The 22,062-nt window shown below is 37.0% G+C and overlaps 1 protein-coding gene across 2 annotated transcripts; it reads right to left on the reverse strand.

Annotated features, from left to right (window-relative positions):
* Window positions 1-3,206: 3,206 nt before the first annotated feature.
* On the reverse strand, window positions 3,207-5,066 carry LOC131048998 (heavy metal-associated isoprenylated plant protein 43). 2 transcript variants are annotated; one of them, XM_057982993.2, is made up of 3 exons: window positions 4,924-5,066; window positions 3,795-3,873; window positions 3,207-3,620 (listed from the first exon to the last, which is right to left on the reverse strand). In XM_057982993.2, exons 2-3 carry the CDS (start codon window positions 3,817-3,819, stop codon window positions 3,349-3,351), a joined length of 297 nt encoding a protein of 98 aa, XP_057838976.1. In that variant the 5' UTR covers window positions 3,820-3,873; window positions 4,924-5,066; the 3' UTR covers window positions 3,207-3,348. The 2 variants fall into 2 exon arrangements, with proteins under 2 accessions (XP_057838976.1, XP_057838975.1); XM_057982992.2 differs by lacking the exon at window positions 4,924-5,066 and adding an exon at window positions 3,973-4,092.
* Window positions 5,067-22,062: the final 16,996 nt, after the last annotated feature.

Raw genomic sequence — 22,062 nt, forward strand, 5'->3', positions numbered from 1 at the left:
TCAGATAACATGTTTGTAGGTTCAAAGATTTTGAGAAGCAATCCATCAAATTTTGGAAGTTTTTTTGCACTTGGGGCTCTTAAGAGAAAGCATTACTATAGTATAGCTTGGAATGATTGGAAGGTTTGGGGTTTGAGATGTGAACATACCTAGTGTAAGATTTACCACTCAAATGTGCTGGCATTGATAGTTCAGTCCCGCTTGGCACATAACACAAATTATACTATCTTGCAACTTTTCATTGAATGCATTTGATAAATTTTACAACTTTAAAAAAATTTAGTCATGGCCAACTAAATTGAGGTCCTCAAAAATTGAGAGAGATTATTGTGGAGAGACCCTACATGACCCTATAGGTTCAAACAAAATATTTGTAGGTCCCACAAATTCTGAGAAACAATCTATCAAAGTTTGATATTTTTTGCACTTAGGGCTCTTAAGAGAAAGCATCAACACAATGTAGCTTGGAAAGAATGACGGAGTTAGGGTGTGAAACAAGAATATACCTAGCATAAAATCATCCATCCAGACATGTTGGTGTTGATAGTTTAGCCCAATGCTATATAGGACAAAAAATATCCTAGTTTGTAACTTTTCATTAGATGGATTTGACATTTTTTGCAACTTTTGAAATAAAATTACCACAACCATCTGGATTGGATTCTTAAAAAAGTAAGTGGTTATTATGGAGGAACTCTACATGACCCTATAGAGTTAGATGGAATGTTTGTAGGTGTCATTAATTCCAAGAAATAGCTTGTCAAAGTTTGACAATTTTAGCATTAGGTCTCTTAAGACAAAGCGTTGACATATTTTACCTTAGAATGATTGAGAGAGTTGGAACTAACAATTCAATTCCATGATGCACAAAACAAAAAATATGTTGTCTTGCAACTTTTCCTTGAAAGCATTTGACAATTTTTGCAACTTTTGAAAATTTTTTACCAAGGCCAACTGATTTGGGTCCTCAAAAACTAATACGTTCAAATAGAATATTTGTAGGTGCCATGGATTTAAAAAAATTACCTATCAAAGTTTGTCATTTTTTTTGCATTCAAAGCTCTTAGGAGAAAGAACATGCACAATATAGCTTGGAACACTTGTTAAATTATAGTTTGGAATGATTGGGAGAGCTCGGGTGTCAAAAAGGAGACACATAACATAAAACCACTTACCTAGATGTGTTCATGCTAATAGTTTGGCCTCGTGATGCATAGTTGGAGAATGAGCCACACCTAAAACATAGATAGATTGGTAAAAAATAGACTAGTAGTTTAGTTATAGAGTACCCTAGCAACAAATGGATGGAAACACGCCTAGATTGTAGATAGAATGACCATAAATGGACTTGTACCTTAATAACAGAATACTACCACAATAAATAGGTGGCCTTAGATTCAAGCCTTAGCTGATGAATCAAAAAGAGTTAACATGGTTTTAAAGTGTGATCAACAGTAAGCTTTCAAAACATCCGTAGTGTGACACAAGAGGGTATTAAAGAATGACTCATAACTGGACTATGATCAAGACTAAGATTTCCAAACATCTATAGTGTGGCACAATAGGGTTTTAAAGAATTACTCATAACTGAACTATGGAAGGAATGGTCACAAATAAACCAATAACTCAGTGATATAACACCCGAACCACAAATAACTGATCTTAGAATTGAATTCTAGGTCACCCATAAAATGTTTTTAAAATACAACAAACTGAACCGCTAAAATTTAAAGGTGTTTCTTCTCACCCTTTTCTCTAATTATAAACCCCTACAGTTCAAATGCCTTTCTTCTTGCCTTTTCTCTGGTAAACCCCTGGAGTGCAAATATCTTTCTTTTTCTTTTCTCTGATAAGCTGAGCAAGTTATGAGAATATAAAAGAAGGTAGTTCTTACACTTCTTCATTACATTAACGTTGGATTAATTGACAACTTTTTTTTAAAAATATAAGAATATTTAGTCATACTGTCATTGATTAATAACTATTCACAGCTAGTGACAACCAACAAAAGATGAATCTTTTGCACAGCTACCTTATTTCTATGAGTGAAATCGCAAAGATAGAATAGTAAATCTCTGACGGCTCATGATCTGTAGTTAGAGTTAAACCTATGAGTCTATATTTAGAACAACCTCGAAGGAGGATCGACAAATCTCTTTGTAACAGAAAGAGGTGTTTTGATAAAAAACTACTGTCTTTCCCTGTAAAAATTGGTCGATCATATTTCGAACCTTATTTCCTTGCTTTTATCTTGTATTTCTCAGTATATTGATCATTTTTGCAAATCATATTTATGACCAGTCTTAAATCACATGTTAAACAATATATTAAATTTAAAAATGTCAATCAACTTTAAATATTTAACACTTTTAAACTTACAAATCAAAGCTTAATGCGTATTTTAAGCTATCTGCAACCTTCTACAATGACTTAAGCTGCAACACATTCCTTTTTTGATTAGATCTACAATATTAATCTGGTAAAATCTAAAAGTTCTTGTTTTAGTCAACGCATACATAATGGGTACAAGGTACTAGAGAGAATCCTTGACCATTTACAATAAATAGAGAAGCAATTCATTAGGAAATCTCTACGGCTTGATTCACTTTGGAAGTCTTAGATAAAGAGACCGAAATGATATATCTTTTCATTCAGAGTGGTCCGCAAACATCTACGTGGTGCGTAATTTGAACGTTTGTCCTTTACAAAGTATGTGGTTGAACGAATCGTACAACAAACTCTACCAATGTCCATCCCAAAGGATCTCATTTCCAATTCTTTGATATTGAAAGATTTATTTTGAGTCACTTTTTTTTAATAATCCATAAAAAAAAGTTTATTTAACCTATTGAAAAAAATGTTATTCGATTCCTGTTTTAATGGTGAAGTTGATTGAACTTATCAGAAATAAGGTCTTGTTGAGTGGAAGGCCCCAACACCATAAAGAATGAGACCTAAATTGTTTCTTAAATAATTTTGGTGGAATTGATAACCCTTAATCTTAATCTTTGACTATCACACAAAAAAGATTCAATCTAAAATTCATATTCTCATTTCAAATAACTGAATGATTCTATTTGATATAAAAATATTTTAAGATCAAAAAAAAAAAAAACACATACATAAATTTTTTTCTATTAGTTACAAAGTATACAGATCCATTAAACATCACATGTAAAAAGAAAATTAAAATGATCCTTCCAGTTTTCATGAATAATTTCAAACAAGATGAAATACAAATACAAGAAGTATCTTAATCTCAAAATTTATAAGAACATCTGCAAATAAATCTACATCACCCTACTGCCGACATTGGTTTTAAGTCTGTAATATGATTCATTAATTGAATTACATTATAGAGCATGGATTGGAATCAAATGCAGATATATCTTGAACAATCCAAACATTACATCTTGGGCAGCTTATAGGAAGTTTGTCATCCTCCTTATTCTTCTCTCCATCCTTATCTTTGTCCTTCTCTTCGCTTTTAGGAGGTCCAACGCTTATAATTTGTGCTCTTTTCTTGAACTTTCTTATTTTTGTAGTAACTTGTACAGGATCCACTTCTCCAATCACAGTGAGAGTGTTTGTAGATCCATCAACTTTTATAGACTCTACTCCTGTAGTGTTTATATACCAAACAATGGAGAAATATGCAATTATATATTCACACTAAAAGATCAAAAGCGTTGCAAGTCAGACACTCCAATTTATATATCCTATTCTAAAGTTTAAGGGAAGAATTTAACTCTTAAGATATCTCTGACTGAAACTATGGAATGGCTGAAACTTACCTGGGATATCTGCAGCAATCTTCATAACTTTCTTCTTGCATTTGCAGCAAGAAATCTCCACAGAAACTACTGTACTATTCTGCAGCAAAACTGTCTCTGTAAGATATATGATATGGAATTTAAAAAAGAAATAGAAATAGAATGGAAGGCATAAGACAAAATGGAGGAAAATGCAAACCTTCATGGCAACAGCTTGAGAATATCTGTAATCACATTGTGTGTGGCTACAACTGGAAACAGAGTTTATAGCACGGCTTTGGAGACAACTAAGGGAAGATTCATTGACTTCCTAGACTTCTAGACTAAGACTTCTAGACTAAGTCATATTCAACCCTTTGGTCTTTAAACAAACTCGAAGGGGCCCAAAGACTTCATCAGAATTAAGTGGAATTCAAAGAGCCTGGTTAGGTGTTTAGACACAAATCTGGTTAGATTTCTTCTAAATCATATGTGAGTTTAAAAGTAATCCGTATTATTTGTTATTTTGAAATTAATCAAGTAGTGAACGTGTTCTACTTTTTCTATGTTTCATACTAGTCTTTAGTCTTTCCTAGTCTACCAGGATTTTGTGGTGGAAAATGAAGTAGAAAGTTTCGTTCTCGGATTTGATTTGGTGGTTATTTTTTTAAATATGATTTGGTTTAATGGTCAAAGGTGAATTTTGATGAATAAAAATAAATAAATAATTGATTATTTAATCATAAAATCAGATAATGTTTAAGTAGAGTTTTCAAATTTGATTTGATGGTTGTTTTTCTTGTAGAATAAATGTTATTTTGTTTTTTAGAACTATATTATTTTTTACACTCAATGTAGTCAATCTGTCTTTAAATGTGATGTATGAAGTAAAATTTTATTAATATTATTAGATTTTTACAATACATAATGTTTTTTTTTATCAACAAAGAGCTCAGGTCTGATATATTATATTTAAGTAAGAAGAAAATACATAATAAAAGTCTTAATGGTAGTTTGATAAAACATGTCTACAAGAAAATATGCATGAATTGCCCAGAAATTAAGAGGAACATAAACCAAAAATATACTTCAAAACATGGAGTCTGATAGATAACCAGAAGAAATTCTAACACAAAAACAGAAAAAGAAAAGCAAGTTATTTTAGCCAAACCTGACCGTGATGAACCTCAGAAGGGAGAAGATGGACCTTCGGCAGAGAAGGAAGAACCAGGAACAATTGAAGTATCCACCCAGTGAACAATTGTCAGAATCCTCTTACCCCAATTTAGTTTGGAGGTTTTGGAAAGCAATCAATCTTTTCCGTTGGCTCAAGATCCCTGTGAGCGAAGACTTCTATGTGATGTGGGCCATAACAAAGTTATTGCAGAAAGCAGCTTTGAATGTAACGGCTGTGAATGAGTCTGAGAAAATTATCAATCAATTATGATGTCTAACAAAGATTGCCGTCTCCTATACGCAAGAAAATGTTTAAGAATTCTCAGCACATTTTATATCACATTCAACGGATGATGACAGCTGTTAAAAGATGTCTGAGAGTACCATAAAACTGGAAATTGACTGGAGCGTTGTTTTTTATTGGGTTTCACTGTTTTGTGTAGTAGGTTTTATTAAGGATGGATGAATGTTTTCCTTGTTCTCAGATTGACTGCTCTGTTAAAAAAAATTTAAGTTCTTTATGGAGGTTATGTCCTCCCTATTTTAAATACATCTGCCTTTATTTTAAGTCTTACGTTCTTCTTGTTTTCAAGTTTTTCTTTTATATAGTGTGTACATTTTAATTAATTATTTTAATCCATAATCATTTTATTAAATTGTTTTGTTACAATTAGAAAAATTAAATAAAAATATAGACTATCTTTTCAATTTTTTATTTTTTATAAAGATCATTGAATGGATTTTTAAATAGTTTAATTATATTTTATGAAATAAAATTGATAAATTGTTAAAGTCTATTTATAATAAAAAGAAACAAAATAATATTAATTTGGTGAAAAACAATACCAAACATTTGATGTCATAATAAAAAGAGCTAAAAATAGTAAATTTAAGGCATATTACTCAAGGATTAAAAGAGACAAGTGAAATCAAGGTGGTTTGAAACCCAAATGTTTGGAGGAGTGCCAAACAACCCCTTTTGTCAATTCCTTTAAGAAATTTTTATTCCTCATTTCTTTTCATTTTTTTAATTCACTTTTAAATTAGAAAGATATGAAGGGTAGATAGAGAGCCTCTCTACCTACTCCAACACCCTTTTTCTTTATTTAGGTTGCTTGACCTCCATATTTGATTTGAAGGGTTGTAGATATCAAAATCTTGGGTTTCCCCCTTACCCCTAGTTTCCTCGAACTCCTTCTCCCCACATCACTCCTTTGTCAATTCTTTTGGAAGAGGAATTGTTAATTTCACCAAAAAATGGTGATGCAAAGAGTTTCTCAAATCTCCTTTGCCCTTGTCTCTCAAAACTGCTCAACAATTCAAAGTAACTAAAACCAAGATATATTCTAAAGAGAAATACATTCAAAAGAACCTTAAATATCACAAGATAAATAAAATCTTAATTAAAATGAATGATTAACTCGGACTTGCAAGATCAGAGAATCACATGAATTGCAAACAAGAGAACCACAAAATAATAGTGTCATGCATAAACTGGAACATGTTATTCAATCCAAATATATTCGTAGAGCTCCCAAAAAACTGTAACATCTACCTCTTTTTCCCCTCAAAACCAAAACAAATTTAACTCAACAAAAACTATTTCCAACACACTAAAAAGGAAAGCACAAGACAAAAAAAGAATTTGTCCATAATGGATAGTTACAAGATAAAAATAGGCCACAACCAATGAGGAAAGGCTAGTAGTCGATTAGTGAGCCCATCTTTTATTCGATAGTTACATTATCCTCTTAGTCTTTGAAAAGTTCTAGATCTCCTAGTTCAAAAGAGCCAAATCTTGTAAATTTCCATCCACTGTGTTCCCTTCCACCAAAATAGATATTTTAGGAAATCGTCATATTTTTTCTTCTTTCACTTTCAACCTCTTGTTATAAAAAAGATTCTCTTCCTCTAATGATTGGTTCCTATCCTTTTCCATCCCCTTGAAGTCTTAGTAGGCCCCCTCTAGTAAAAATCATCATTTCTCTTTTCATCACTCCTACTAGTTGTTATTACACCATAATTGAATATATCTCCACTCTCTCACTCAATTATTCTTGTTCTCTCCTTACAGAAGTGTTAATCTTCTACTCCGTTTTCATCACTAATGTGATTCTTTAAACATTCTTCTAGTTGTTTTTGACAACTTGTGTTTTCTTAAAATATTAAATATTCATCACATATGGAGCTCCCAAAGATTCCCATCTTTGTTGTAGCTTCCTCTCCAATGTGGATTGCTTCCACTACTACAACATTTTGGGTCTCCTCTTGTGATGGGTTGCATTCCTTGTCATTGAAGTATTTCAACTCTTTTGGTTTTGCATTGTAACCTTCAATGCCTTCTTCTTGTTTTGCATTGTAATCTTCAATACCTTCTTCTTCACATATGGAGCTCCCAAAGACCTTTGTCTCTATTGCAGGTTTCTCTCCAATGTGGACTTCCTCCATTGCTATAACAATTTGGAACTCCTCTTGTGATAGGGTACATTTTTTTTCTCATTTCATTCTTCCAACTCTTCTCTTTCTACATAACAATCTTCAATAATTTTGCCTTCTTTGGGGTAACACAACTCAACAACTCCAACATACTCATCTATCTCTTCATTTGTATCCCATTCAAATATATCTCTCTATATTTGTTCCATCCATCTTTTTTTTCTCTCTTGGAGTACTACATTTAAGGGTCTTATATCCACTAATATTTTTGCCAACTCTTCAATAGTTTTAATCTTTCCTTGTTGTAACAATTCTACTCCTTAGCTAATTCTTAACTCAATGGCTTTCCTCTCCAAAAATGGCTCTTGCTGGCAAGGGTCCAACATTTATCTTCACCATTATTTTTCACCTTCTCATTTATCTTTAATACTTTCTGTAGCGTCGTAAATTGTACGCAATACAATTTCACACCTAGTTTAGCACCCGCCTTGGTGCATTTTGCATTTTGCATTGCATTTCCCCTTTAGCACTTAATTAATCAAATTAATTAGGTCTAAGGTCTTATTTTATCATCCTCCACATCATAAAGTTGGGCCCTTTCATTAAAGTGTGCCCCTTTCATTTTATTCCTCCAATACATCATTTAATCAAAAACCCTAATTAAGTCCTATTTTGAACTTGGGGGCTTGATTTCGGGGGTCAAAACATCTCGAAATCACCTGTAACTTCGAGATTCTCTCTAAAATCATCATATCCGACAGCCCTGAAAATTTGGTGAAAAGTTGCCAGGACCATGGCGACCGGAGTGCACACGGTGCCAGACATTTTTCTCAAAATTTTAGGAGCGCGATCCAATCATAAAATAAAGCTTAACCCCAAGAAATTGGCAGGAGATTCAATCTCTAAGTCAGCCTAGAGTTGAAATTAAGACCTAGGGTTTCATATATAAGAGCTCTCTTTCTTCATTTGAAAGGATCCGGATTTTGGTTTCAGGGACCTTCTATGCAGCGAAAGAGCAGATCTTTGAAGACTTCAACAACATTCAACATCCATCTATCAAGCATTCATTAATTTCATTCATCCATTTAGGGCTTTGAAGACATTGAAGAGCAATAAGGGATCACCGACTGAAGATTGGCTTGTACCCCTCCCTTGGGGTTGGGTATGATTTCATGTTGTTTTCATGTCTTTGCATAAGCCTCATTATATCACTTGTATTCATGCTTTAGATCTCTTTACATCTTGATTTGGAGCATTTACATTATCATTTACAAGCAATTAGGGTTTACTTTCTAGGTTGCTCTAGTTTGCTTACTTGCATTTTAGGATCTTGCACACACACAAGTCTGCACACACATTACTTTTACAATACAACTTGGCTATTCATGGAGGTGGAAATCACCAAAGCGGGGGTTTGACTAAGGCAAAACCCTATATAGCCGCCCAAAACACCTTTTCAGATATAAGTGCAGATTTCAGGATTCAGACGACGCCGCAAGTTGCAGATCCGGAAGAAGCAGACGGAGACCGAACCATACACCAGATTTCAGAGAAAAAGACCAGGACAGGGGCGTGGGGCGCCCTGGTCCTGCCAGGACAGGGGCGCTAGGCACCCTGGTGCCTGGGACAGGGGCGCTGGGTGCCCTGGTCCTTTTGTTAGATAGCATTTCTGACAGTTTTCCAGGTTGCAAAATAGCAGTTTAAGGTGCAGTTTCAGGAACAGAATCAGGAAAGTGGCGCCCACGCCCCTGTCCCGAACATTTTCACTCAGATTTTAACTTCGGGTACGCATCTGCATTCTTGTCTTGTCCTTGTGTTTGCAGCTTTCCATTGTTTAACTTCCATTCTGCAATTTTGTTATTAGTTCATACTTGCACTTTGAGGTTAGGAATTGAACTTGTTTCGTTTTATCTTTCAATTACAACAAAGGAATAGAAACCCTAATAGGTAGCCCATGGCTCTCTCTTTCACAAGAAGAAGTAGCCAATTGTGTGATACCTCTAGGCTCTTTCATATTCCGCAATGTGTGTCAAAAGGTAGGATTAGGACATGTTAACCTAGTCTCGCTTTTTCCCCTACACATTTTGGTGAACCCGACGTGAAACTTATTATTGCTTTCTCTTGCATTGCATTTATTAGATCTAGATCTAGATTTAGTGTGTTTCATTTAAGTCCATTTTCAAAAAAAAAAGAAAAAAAAAAGAGTGTGCATTGTGTGTTTAAATTTTATGCAACTTTTTCAAAATGTCAGATTTTTATTTACAAGATGTTCATGTTTATGATGATGTATGCAATTATGTCGATTATGAGTATAGCCAAGATGAATTAGATGAAGTTTTAGATGAGTTTTTGAATCCTAAAGATGCCAAACCTTCATTTTACCAAAGACTCATAAACCTTGTTACTATGCCATTTCGTTGTGATGAGAAAGATAAGTCGACTGGTTCCTCTCAAGGGTACATTCCTATCAACTCTTCCATTGAATCTAGTAACATGGTTGTTTTCAATAATCCCCTCTATAAGGAGATGTCTCATTTTGAATCAAAAGATAAACCTTTTAATCGATATGATCATGCTTTGTTGGATGATGCTCTTGATGACTTTGTGGCTTTGTCGAAATCTTTAAACAAGAACAAAACTTCTAAATTAGTTAACATGATAAACCTAAAAGAACATAATAAGCCTCTCTTTGAAGTCCAAGGTGCTTGTCCTTCTCCCACCTTTCAAGTTCCTAAATCACCTCTCCTTACTGTCCAAGGAGGGTATGGTCATGATTCCTTTCTAACTCCGAATAAACCTATCATCACTATGCAAGGAAGAAAACCTATAAGTCCTTATAGTTATGCCAAGCAATTAACTAGAGAGAGTTATCATGCGGTTGCCCATACTTATCATACTAGAAATAATAGGCAGCCTAATCCTCCTCCTGTTATTCCAGTTTCTCTTCCTAATCCTCAACCAATTCTTCCACAAGCTCCACGTATTTCACAAGTTCTTGGTAAGGAATATGATCTCATAGAACAACTTAAAGCTACCCCTGCTAAGATATCCCTTTGGGATTTGATTCAAACTTCTTCCGCTCATCACGTAATGTTACAAGATGCCTTGAAAGATTTGAATGTTCCTCCACCGAATAACTCTAGTAATATAGTATCTTTGGTTAACTCTGTGATGAATCCTAAAGCTCAAATTGTGTTTACTCAAGATGAGTTGCCTACTAGTGAAATTCAACATCAATATGATCCCTTGATGATTGTGGTTATCATAAATGATACTGCTATAAGACGAACACTAGTAGATAATGGCTCTGGCCTTAATGTGTGTCGCATTAATCTATTGCATAAGATGAATGTGGATACATCCCTTATTGAGCCTGACTCTCGTCCCATTCGAGGCTTTGACAATGTGGCTAAGTCTTCATTGGGTATTATCACCTTACCCCTCACAGTGGGGCCTGTTACTTTGCCTACTCCTATCCATGTTATGTCGGGAAATCTAACGTACAACTTGCTATTAGGGAGACCTTGGATTCACAGTATGCAAGCTGTCCCCTCTACATTGCATAGACAAGTTAAATTTATTTATAACAATAAGACGTATACCTTGATAGGTGATACTAATTTCCAAGCTTGTTTGCAAACATCTACTTCCAAAGGGAGTTCTTCTAAACCTTCCTCGTCTGGTGATGACTCTTTAAACAAGATACCTATCAATGAATCCTCGCTCTCTGACGATCAAAATTCTTTGGATGTGTCTGGAGCTCCTGAAGAAGATTCTTCTCGATTTGAATCTACACATGAGAAGGATTTTGATCCTGAGAAGGTTCTCGCAGAAGACGATTGGGGATCTCTTGATTTTAATCCCACCTTTGTAGGTGAATATAAGGTTCCTTCTAGAGAGCTTAAAATTGAAAAGAAGGAAGAAGTTAAAAATCAATCAATCTTACCTGAGCCTATGAGCAATAATTTCGTTGCCGCTTCTCAAACTTCTTCTCCTCACAATTCTGAAGGATTTGATTCTTTGTCTTATGAAAAACTACCTTCTCTTTCTGAAATGGCTGATCGTTATGGTCATGGTTTTCATATTCTAGATAAGCATGGGTATCATGGAAATGGTTGTGGTGCTCATGAACAAGGAATAAAGGTTCCTCTAGAGAATAATCTTTATGATATGGCCTTTGGACTTGGTTATAATCCTTGCAAGCGCACTAAAGCTTCTAAGAGACCATGTATTAGTGTTAATGTTATTTCTACATCTCTACCAATGAGACACCCTGAGTATATTGATGGGGATCCTTCGTGTGCCTATGCTTTGGATGTCTTTCCTACCGATGATGCTTTAGCTGAGTTTTTAGGAGCATATGATACTCTTCCTCGTTATCATCACAATAGGGGATTTCCTTATTGTTTGAACACTGAAGCTTATTTTGGAAAAGAGATTGATAATGATGAGATTGTGAAAGAATTTCCTTAGTTAAAGGATATTCCTCAACAAAGTAATCTTCTTATGAGTGACACCATTGATATTAAGATGGATCCTTGCAATGAAGAAAAAGTTATTAAAATTGGAAAATGTTTGGGTGAAGAAGAACAAAAACAATATGCAGATTTATTGCATGAATTCCCTGAGATCTTTGCTTGGACATATTCTGGCATGCCTGGCATAGACCCTAAGATCGTTACTCATAATATTGTCTTAGTTCCCGATGCTAAGCCTGTGAAACAAAAGATTCAAAAAATGAATCCTAAGGTAGCTTTGCTTGTTAAGGCTGAGATTGAAAAATTATTGGAGGCTGGATTTATCCGCCCTATTGATTATTCCCTGTGGATTTCAAATATTGTCGCTGTGGCTAAATCAGATAATAAAATAAGAATGTGTACTGACTTTCAAGATTTAAATAAAGCTTCTTTGAAAGATGATTTTCCCCTCCCAAACATTGACATGATATTTGATTCTACAGCAGGACATGCTTTGTTATCCTTCATGGATGGTTTTTCAGGATACAATCAAATTTTCATTAATCCTCAAGATCAATTCAAAACTACTTTTACCACTCCTTGGGGTACGTTTTGTTGGGTAATGATGCCTTTCAGACTTAAAAATGCCAGTGCAACTTATCAACGAGCGATGACCCTTATCTTTCATGATTACATGCATAAGATTTTAGAAGATTATGTTGATGATGTTTTAGCCAAATCCATTCTTCGTATAGATCATATTAAGATCCTTCGCCAAATCTTTGAAAGAATTCGTAAATATCACATGCGCTTGAATCCCCGAAAATGTGTTTTTGGTGTGGATAGTGGAAAACTATTAGGATTCATAGTTTCACATCGTGGGATTGAGGCGGACACTAAGAAAATAGATGCGATTGTCAACATGCCACCTCCTAAAAATGTGTCTCAACTCAAAAGCTTACAAGGAAAGATTCAAGCTATTCGTAGGTTTGTATCTCAACTTGCGGATCGTACTTTTCCTTTTACTCAACTTCTCAAAAAGAATATCACCTTTCAATGGAACGAAGATTGTCGACAAGCATTTGAAGGTTTAAAAGTATATTTGGCTAATCCTCCTATCCTTCAACCTGCCGAACCTTCTAAGCCCTTTCTTCTTTATACAGCTGCTTCCTCTCATGCTCTCGTAGCATTATTGGCACAACACGATAAAGATGGTAAGGAGTGTCCGGTTTATTATATAAGTCATACCTTACTCGATTATGAGACCCGATATTCTGCGATAGAAAGACAATGCTTGGCCTTGGTGTTTGTGACTCAGAAATTGAGACATTATCTTTTAAATTCAGAAGTCCATGTCATGGTAAAGTTTGATCCTTTGAAGCATCTTTTCTCTAAAATTGATTTATCAGGGTGCCTAGCTAAGTGGGTTATGATGTTAACTGAATTTGACCTTAAATTTGTTTCACAAAGAGCAATTAAAGGGCAAGCATTGACCGATCACTTAGTTGAGGCCCCTTCACCTTTCTCCTTCCCTAACCTTGAGTCTTTTCCTGGCGACTTCATTCTTTGTATAGAGAAAGATGAAACTTGGGAGTTATACTTTGATGGCTCTAAGTGTCGTACGGGATCGGGGGCAGGTGTTGTTCTGATTTCTCCTACAAAGAAGTCCATTCCCTTATCTTATCGTCTCAATTTCCTATGTACCAATAACATTGCTGAGTATGAGGCTCTTATAGTAGGAATAAAGGCAGCCTTGGCTTTGAATGTAAAGCACATACATATTTATGGAGATTCTCAATTGATTATAAGACAAGTAACAGGACTGTATCAAGCAAAACAAGAAAAATTATCACAATATAAAGACCTTGCTATCTCCTTGTTACAAAAATTCGATTCTTATACCATGGAACTTGTTCCTCGAAAAGATAATCGACATGCGGATGCAATGGCCTGTGTGGCTTCTCTGGTATCTTTAGAGGACCCTGTGGTTGATCTTAAATTTGTTATTCACAACCTTATTTCTCCAGCTATTGTAGATGATTCTAGCCTGGTGACATGTTGCGACTTTATAGACTCAGATGAATGGTATTCGCATATCGTAAGATACTTGACCGATGGTACCTTTCCTAATTCCGCTAATAGGAACACCAGGGCTAGAATTCGCAAGCTGTCCGCTAGATATATCATCCTTTCTAATGTTCTTTACCGAAGGGGTTATAACGGTCTTCTCCTTCGCTGTCTTAACAAATCGGAAATCCCTATTGCTCTTGAAGAGGCGCATTTAGGTGCTTGTGGGGGGCATTTTGGAGGCAAATCCTTGATTCAAAGGTTGCTTCGTATGGGATATTATTGGCAAACTATGCAGCAGGATTCCTTTTCATTTGTTAAGAAATGTCATCAATGTCAACAACACAATAATCTGATTCATGCTCCTGCCCAAGAACTTCGTTCCCATGTAGTTTCTTGGCCTTTCTCTGCATGGGGGCTAGATCTTATCGGCAAAATCTCTCCTCCTTCATCTCAAGGACATACCTTCATTATAGCCACAACAGATTACTTTACAAAGTGGGTAGAAGCTGTTCCCCTTCGCTCTACTACTGCTGAAGTGATTTGTCGGTTTCTTCTAGAAAACATTATGTCTCGGTTCGGGATACCTTCCACTATAATCTCCGATAATGGGACATCATTTAAGAATAAGGACATGAAGAAATTCCTCAAGAAATATCATATCAAACATCAATTTTCTACACCATATTATCCTCAATCAAATGGTCAAGCCGAATCATCCAATAAAATAATTGAACAAATTCTTCGCAAAACCGTGAATAAGCATGGTAAGGATTGGAATACTCAGCTAATTTATGCTCTTTGGGCCTACCGAACGAGTGTACGAATTGCTACAGGAACCACCCCTTATAATCTTGTTTATGGTGCTGATGCTATTATGCCTTTAGAGTTAGAGATTCCATCACGTAGAGTTTCTCTCAAAGGTATAGTAGATGATGACTCTTATAGAGAACAAAGACTTCAACAGCTTGAGATGCTTGATGAACAACGTATAAATGCTCTTGAGCATATTCAAGCGTATCACAAAACTCTACAACGAAGCTATAATGATAAGGTTATTCAACATTCTTTCTCAGTAGGTGACTTAGTTCTCTATGAGAATCAGCGCAATGTGAATGCCTTACCTGAAGAAAAGGGAAAATTTAGTCCTAATTGGCTTGGACCGTATATCGTTATTGAAGATTATGGATCAGGTGCTTATAAAATAGCGGGTGTAGACGATACGCCTCTTAAAGAACCTATAAATGCTATGCACTTGTGTAGATACTATGCTTAATTCCTCATTTCTTATCTTTTATTTCATGTATCTTCTTTGCACTTCTTCAAAATTGGATAATATGTTAGTATATCTTTGTTAGAGCAAATAGAATCAAATGACGTTTTGTTTAATCTATATTGCTTCGTTCCTGACAAGCGTGTTTCTCTACTTTATGGTTTGTCTTGAATTCATTTATGCAAATTGCAAAAGATTTACATTTTCATTATGCTAGCATATTATACAATGTCTTTATGTGTTAAGTAGAATTGTATCATGTTAAATCACATTACTTATATGATTCTTAGGCCTAACACATATTTCTTCTCTATCATCAAGGTAGTACTTGATTAAATATTTTTAAGTCACACATGTATCAATTTAATCATGGAGCATTGAGAAATCAATCACATGGAAATTAAATTCAGAACATACATGTACATCTACCAAATGTATTAACTTTAATCAAAATACACATTGTTTTAGACATTAAAGATAACACGTTTGAGACAAAGAAGCATGTATATATACATATATGTGGATCAATATACAAAAGTAGGTCACTATACATCCAAAATTTGACCTATCCTACATCATGGGATCATCTCCTATCCCTAGGGCTAGTGGCTGGAGAGTGACGACTAGACGCTCCCTCCTGCTCCGGCCGTGAAGGTGGACCCATGGGTGTATAGCATGATATAGATCGTGAATGACTCCGAGAGGAACTCCTACGATCCCTATCCATAAGGATCGCGCGATACGAGGTAGCCTCAGCCTGAGCTGCTGCTAGATCATGCTGTGCCCGCTGAAGGTCCTCTAATAGAGCTCGCTCTCTCTCCCTCCATATTTCCACCTATACTCAAAATGAGGAAAACAAGTCATCATGCCGACCCGCGTTCCCTTGAGGTCTATAAGCAACTTGTGAGGAACTAGGGATCTGTGCTGTCATAGAAATATCTATCACTGCCTGCTGGATCAGGGAATGCCACTCCTGCACACTAGCTGTAGTAGTAGAACAGATTTTGTATTAGTTCTATTTTATATCATCAAAACATTAATCAATCAATATAAACCTACTATACCTGGATCTCCCTCGCACTAGTAGGGATCATGATATGGTGGCATTTGTGACTGGGAACTACTAGGCTCCCCACGCTTGAATGATCTATGCACGATGGGTACAGGTCTCTGTATCGCCTCGTGTCCCCCCTTTTGGGGAATGAGAGGAGGATCTAAGGCTATGGTATCATCTCCTGAATGGTGAGGATCTGCATCTGACTCCTCCTCATCATCTCTATCCTCCTCCTCCTTGTCATCCTCGTCCTCATCCACATCCTCGTTCTCCTCATCATCATCTCTATCTATGTCATCCTCCTCTCCTTCCTCCTCCTCCTCAGCACTAGGCTGATCCCCTATGGGTGGATTAGGACCTCCTGCCTCCTCATGACCCTCTCCCTCCTCTGGCTCCTCCGATCTGGATCCCTGATCCTCATCTCGGTCTCCATGTCTCCATGGACCTGGATGGCTTGTTGGGTGATCTGGTGGAAAAATAGGCCCCGGGTATGTCCTCACAAACCATGAGAGATACCTGCGCTGTGTTCCGGGATCTGCGGCATAATCAGTGACCACATCCTGATCGGACCCCTCTATATTTGTGATCTCGATATCATCTATTATAGGTCTCGCTACTGCTCTGGGTCTGGGAAGGACTCATGAGTGTCGAGTGTAGATGGGTACATCAGCTGGAACACACTGCTCTAGCCCAAACTGCCTCCGTACTCGGTCAAAATAGAATGGGACTATGATATGTGGATATCGTCCTCTCAGTAGGCGGTTCCTCTGTAAGCATGCTAGCTGTCTCTCCATTCCATCCCATCTGTGCATCCGCAGATATGGTCTCCATACAGTCACCTCAGCTGTCAATCTATCAAATGTCACTCTCCAATACAATAGATCCCCAAATCTCCACTCGCTGGTAAGTGGATAAGCAAATACCCTAGGTCACTCGCTAGCCGCACTCATCGAATAGCCGACAGGCCTGGTGCATGTAAAGTGCTCAAATATCCACACCTGCAGAAGTGTGCATGTCATCAAACTACAACCCTGTCCAAAAACATACTCCTCGAGGTCGTGATAGAGATGTGCAAGCATACTCCGACCCCAGGCATAGACTCTCCTATGTCTCTCCATAGCCTTGATGCACCATGTGAGAACCCCATGCATGTGTGTACCTCGCCCGTTGGGGCAGACAGCTAGTGCAATGATGGCAATCATAAGACGTCTCATGAGGGGCACCTCTCCTGTAGGATGAAGAGCCAGCTGACCATGATGTGACCTCTTGTCTCGCTCGGCATGACTCTCCCTATACAATATACCTGCTCCCTCTGATGGTCCTCTGCTGACTGATCAGTCGTGTATGTCACGGTAGCTCCTCTGATCGGTAGGCGAAGTATGCGGTACACATCCTCAAGTGTCACTATCATCTCCCCTACTAGAAGCTGGAATGTACATGTGTCAGGATCCCATCGCTCCATAAGTGCCATCAACATCGCAGGATGAAATCGAATGGCCGGCATAAGAATCATATACCACAAACCTACCATAGATAATGTATCTCTCTCTGCCTGAGTCAGTCGGGGAATCTGATCTCGCAAACTGCGAAGAATCTGCCCCGCCGTATGCTCTCTCATATATGGGAGACCCTGCAATGCAGAAAACATCAGTGTAATCAGTAATCAATCATCACAATCATCTATGCCAAAAGCAAAAACTGTTGAACATCAAAAGCTAACCCTCGCCAAGTCCTGATTGGGACCATGGTGCCTTGAGGGGACCATGGCGCCCTAAGAGGACCATGGCGCCCTTCAGGGACCATGGTGCCCCATAGGGACCATGGTGCCCTGAAAGGACCATGGCGCCCTTCAGGGACCATGGCGCCCTGGGTGGGACGCAGGGTCAGATTCCAAGGCCCGCATTCGATCACAGAAAATCAGAGTCAACAGAAATGCAGAAAGTCAAAGTCAAAGTTCAGTCAACTCACCTCGTCCAGTGGCTCGTCGTCGATCACGGCCTGTCGCATGATCTCAATCCTCGTGGGACGCTCCGGTCATCGTGAAGGCATGATGATGGCTATGTGGGCTTTGCTGCAATGAACAATACTCAGAAATCAACAAAGTGACAAATGCAATAGTCACTTTCGAGGTATATACTTTCATTCCTTTACCTTTACTTTCAAAACCCTAATTTTCCCTAATCACTCATTTCATCATAACTTGAGTTTGGGAGATGCGATTTTCGAACCGTTTGTTGCGTAGGAATCGTATTTTCGTTCCCTTACTCCCCTAATGTTCCAAAATGTGCTCTGATGAAGCCTCTTTAGTGAACATCTCTCATCAATAATCGCTCACACAATTTGTCGTGAGTAAACATGCTACCCTATTTCACCTCCCTAATAAGCAAGCCGAAACAGGGGGGGGCATATAGCTACTCGCAAATTTCATCACTTTCCTTAGTAAGCATTAGGTGATTTTGTGATCTAACGTGTGTTTTGTAGGGTGCGGTTCCTAACTGTGTACTGCAGATACCGCTGGGGGCTTCGTTCGACGGACTTATGGATATATCCTTTTTCAAATAATGTTTACTTTCCTATACTTTAGCTTGTATATGCACGTAGTACTCATATGACCGCTAAAGTGGGGGCTAAATGTAGCGTCATAAATTGTACGCAGTACAATTTCACACCTAGTTTAGCACCCGCCTTGGCGCATTTTGCATTGCATTTCCCCTTTAGCACTTAATTAATCAAATTAATTAGGTCTAAGGTCCTATTTTATCATCCTCCACATCATAAAGTTGGGCCCTTTCATTAAAGTGTGCCCCTTTCATTTTATTCCTCCAATACATCATTTAATCAAAAACCCTAATTAAGTCCTATTTTGAACTTGGGGGCTTGATTTCGGGGGTCAAAATATCTCGAAATCACCTGTAACTTCGAGATTCTCTCTAAAATCATCATATCCGACGGCCCTGAAAATTTGGTGAAAAGTTGCCGGGACCATGGCGCACGGAGTGCACACGGTCCCTGACATTTTTCCCGAAATTTTAGGAGCACAATCCAATCATAAAATAAAGTTTAACCCCAAGAAATTGGTGGGAGATTCAATCTCTAAGTTGGCCTAGAGTTGAAATTAAGACCTAGGGTTTCATATATAAGAGCTCTCTTTCTTCATTTGAAAGGATTCGGATTTTGGTTTCAGGGACCTTCTATGCAGTGAAAGAGTAGATCTTTGAAGACTTCAACAACATTCAACATCCATCTATCAAGCATTCATTAATTTCATTCATCCATTTAGGGGTTTGAAGACATTGAAGAGCAATAAGGGATCACCGACTGAAGATTGGCTTGTACCACTCCCTTGGGGTTGGGTATGATTTCATGTTGTTTTCATGTCTTTGCATAAGCCTCATTATATAACTTGTATTCATGCTTTAGATCTCTTTACATCTTGATTTGGAGCATTTACATTATCATTTACAAGCAATTAGGGTTTACTTTCTAGGTTGCTCTAGTTTGCTTACTTGCATTTTAGGATCTTGCACACACACAAGGTCTGCACACACATTACTTTTACAATACAACTTGGCTATTTGTGGAGGTGGAAATCACCAAAGTGAGGGTTTGACTAAGGCAAAACCCTATATAGCCACCCAAAACACCTTTTCAGATATAAGTGCAGATTTCGGGATTCTGACGACGCTGCAAGTTGCAGATCCGGAAGAAGTAGACGGAGACAGAACCATACACCAGTTTTCAGAGCAAAAGACCAGGACAGGGGCATGGGGTGCCCTAGTCCTACCAGGACAGGGGCGCTAGGCGCCCTGGTCCCTGGGACAGGGGTGCTGGGCGCCCTGGTCCTTCTGTCAGACAGCATTTCTGACAGTTTTCCAGGTTGCAAAATAGCAGTTTCAGGTGCAGTTTCAGGAACAGAATCAGGACAGTGGTGCCCGCGCCCCCGTCCTGAACATTTTCACTCAGATTTTAACTCCGGGTACGCATCTGCATTCTTGTCTTGTCCTTGTGTTTGCAGCTTTCCATTGTTTAACTTCCATTCTGCAATTTTGTTATTAGTTCATACTTGCACTTTGAGGTTAGGAATTGAACTTGTTTCATTTTATCTTTCAATTACAACAAAGGAATAGAAACCCTAATAGGTAGCCCATGGCTCTCTCTTTCACAAGAAGAAGTAGCCAATTGTGTGATACCTCTAGGCTCTTTCGTATTCCGCAATGTGTGTCAAAAGGTAGGATTAGGACATGTTAACCTAGTCTCGCTTTTTCCCCTACACACTTTCGTTAGTAGATTCCTTTTTCTTTGGCTTTTTGTTGTTGCATGCCTCAAAATGTTCCAACATGCACCATAACTCCTCCAACTCAAACTCTAATTGTTGCAACTCCTTTTGTTGGTCCTTTGTTCTCTTCTACGGGGCTTCCTTCACCTTATCTTTTTCTTCACTCTGGTTATCCTCTTTCTTATATTATAATAAAAATCTATATCTAGATCCATAACCATATAGCTACAACTCTTTTTTCTTATTACCCATTGCACCAACATACTTGTTATGCTCAAATTAGCTACAACCACAGGAATATTAAAAAATATTAACATAACACATTGGGCTTTTTCTATTCTAATTCTTCTCCTAGCTAATAAAATTCCTCTCAAAAGCTTCTATCTCTAGCTTCTTAAAAATTTCTCATACCAATTATGATGCAGAGAGATTCTCAAATCTTGATTATTCTTGTTTCTCAAAAGTACGCAACAATTCAAAGTATCTAAAACCAAGATCTATTCTAAAAAGAAATACATTTAAGAGAACCTTAAATATCACAAGGTAAATAGAATCTTAATTAAAATGAGTGATGAACATGAGGCTTGCAAGATTAGAGAATCACATGAATTGCAAACAAGATAACCACATAATAACAAAGTCATGCATAAATTGGAATATGTTATTCAATCCAAAAAATTATTGGAGCTCCCAAAACTCCATAACATCTATCTATTTTCTCCCCAAAACCAAAACAAATCCAACTCAACAAAAACTAATTCCCATGCACTAAAAAGAAATCACAAGCCAAAAAAATATGTCCATAATGGATAGTTACAAGCCAAAAATAGTTTGCAACCAATGAGGAAAGGCCAACAATTGGTATTGAACCCATATTTTATCTAATAATTACATTCTAGATGGTTTTCCCTTTTCATTGCTACTCACCAAGGGCATCTTTAAATACACAAATGGCACCACATATTATTATTTCTAGATATCTATTCTCCTATAGTTGGGGCACCCTGCTACAACATTAGTAGTTTTGTGACAATTATGGAAAACCTTAAAGGAATCCTTGTATACATTTTTTTGCATATATTCATAAAATTTAGAATATAAGGTAATTAAATAAGAAAGCACCTTATCCACCTCAATAATAACACAAAGTCTATTGAATAACAAGTTTTTTCTAGATTTGGTGATTGCATACATTGCCACAAGGTAGCTAAAAGAGTTAGTGATTCTTGTCAAAACCTCGTAACATTCTAATTAAAATCCAGGAAGATTTACCTAAGAGGAACGTTGATGAAATCGTTTCCAAGATTAAGATTTGATAACTATTCTTTAACGAATAAAATAGCCTTATCAAAAAACTATAGGTCATCCAAAAGATTTTGTACATAATCTTCGTGGTTGGAGAGAGATAAAATATAAAGCCTTCAAAATTGCTAAAATCCTTAATTGGCTCTTAAGCTTCCATTTTCATTATGTCCTGTAATGTCCCTTGCCAAATAAAATATCAGATTTGAAATAAACTCTTAAAATATTTCTTTATTTAGATTTGAGAGTTATCACGAACATTCAAACTA

Source organism: Cryptomeria japonica, chromosome 4 (assembly GCF_030272615.1).
Source record: "Cryptomeria japonica chromosome 4, Sugi_1.0, whole genome shotgun sequence".
Lineage (NCBI taxonomy): Eukaryota > Viridiplantae > Streptophyta > Pinopsida > Cupressales > Cupressaceae > Cryptomeria > Cryptomeria japonica.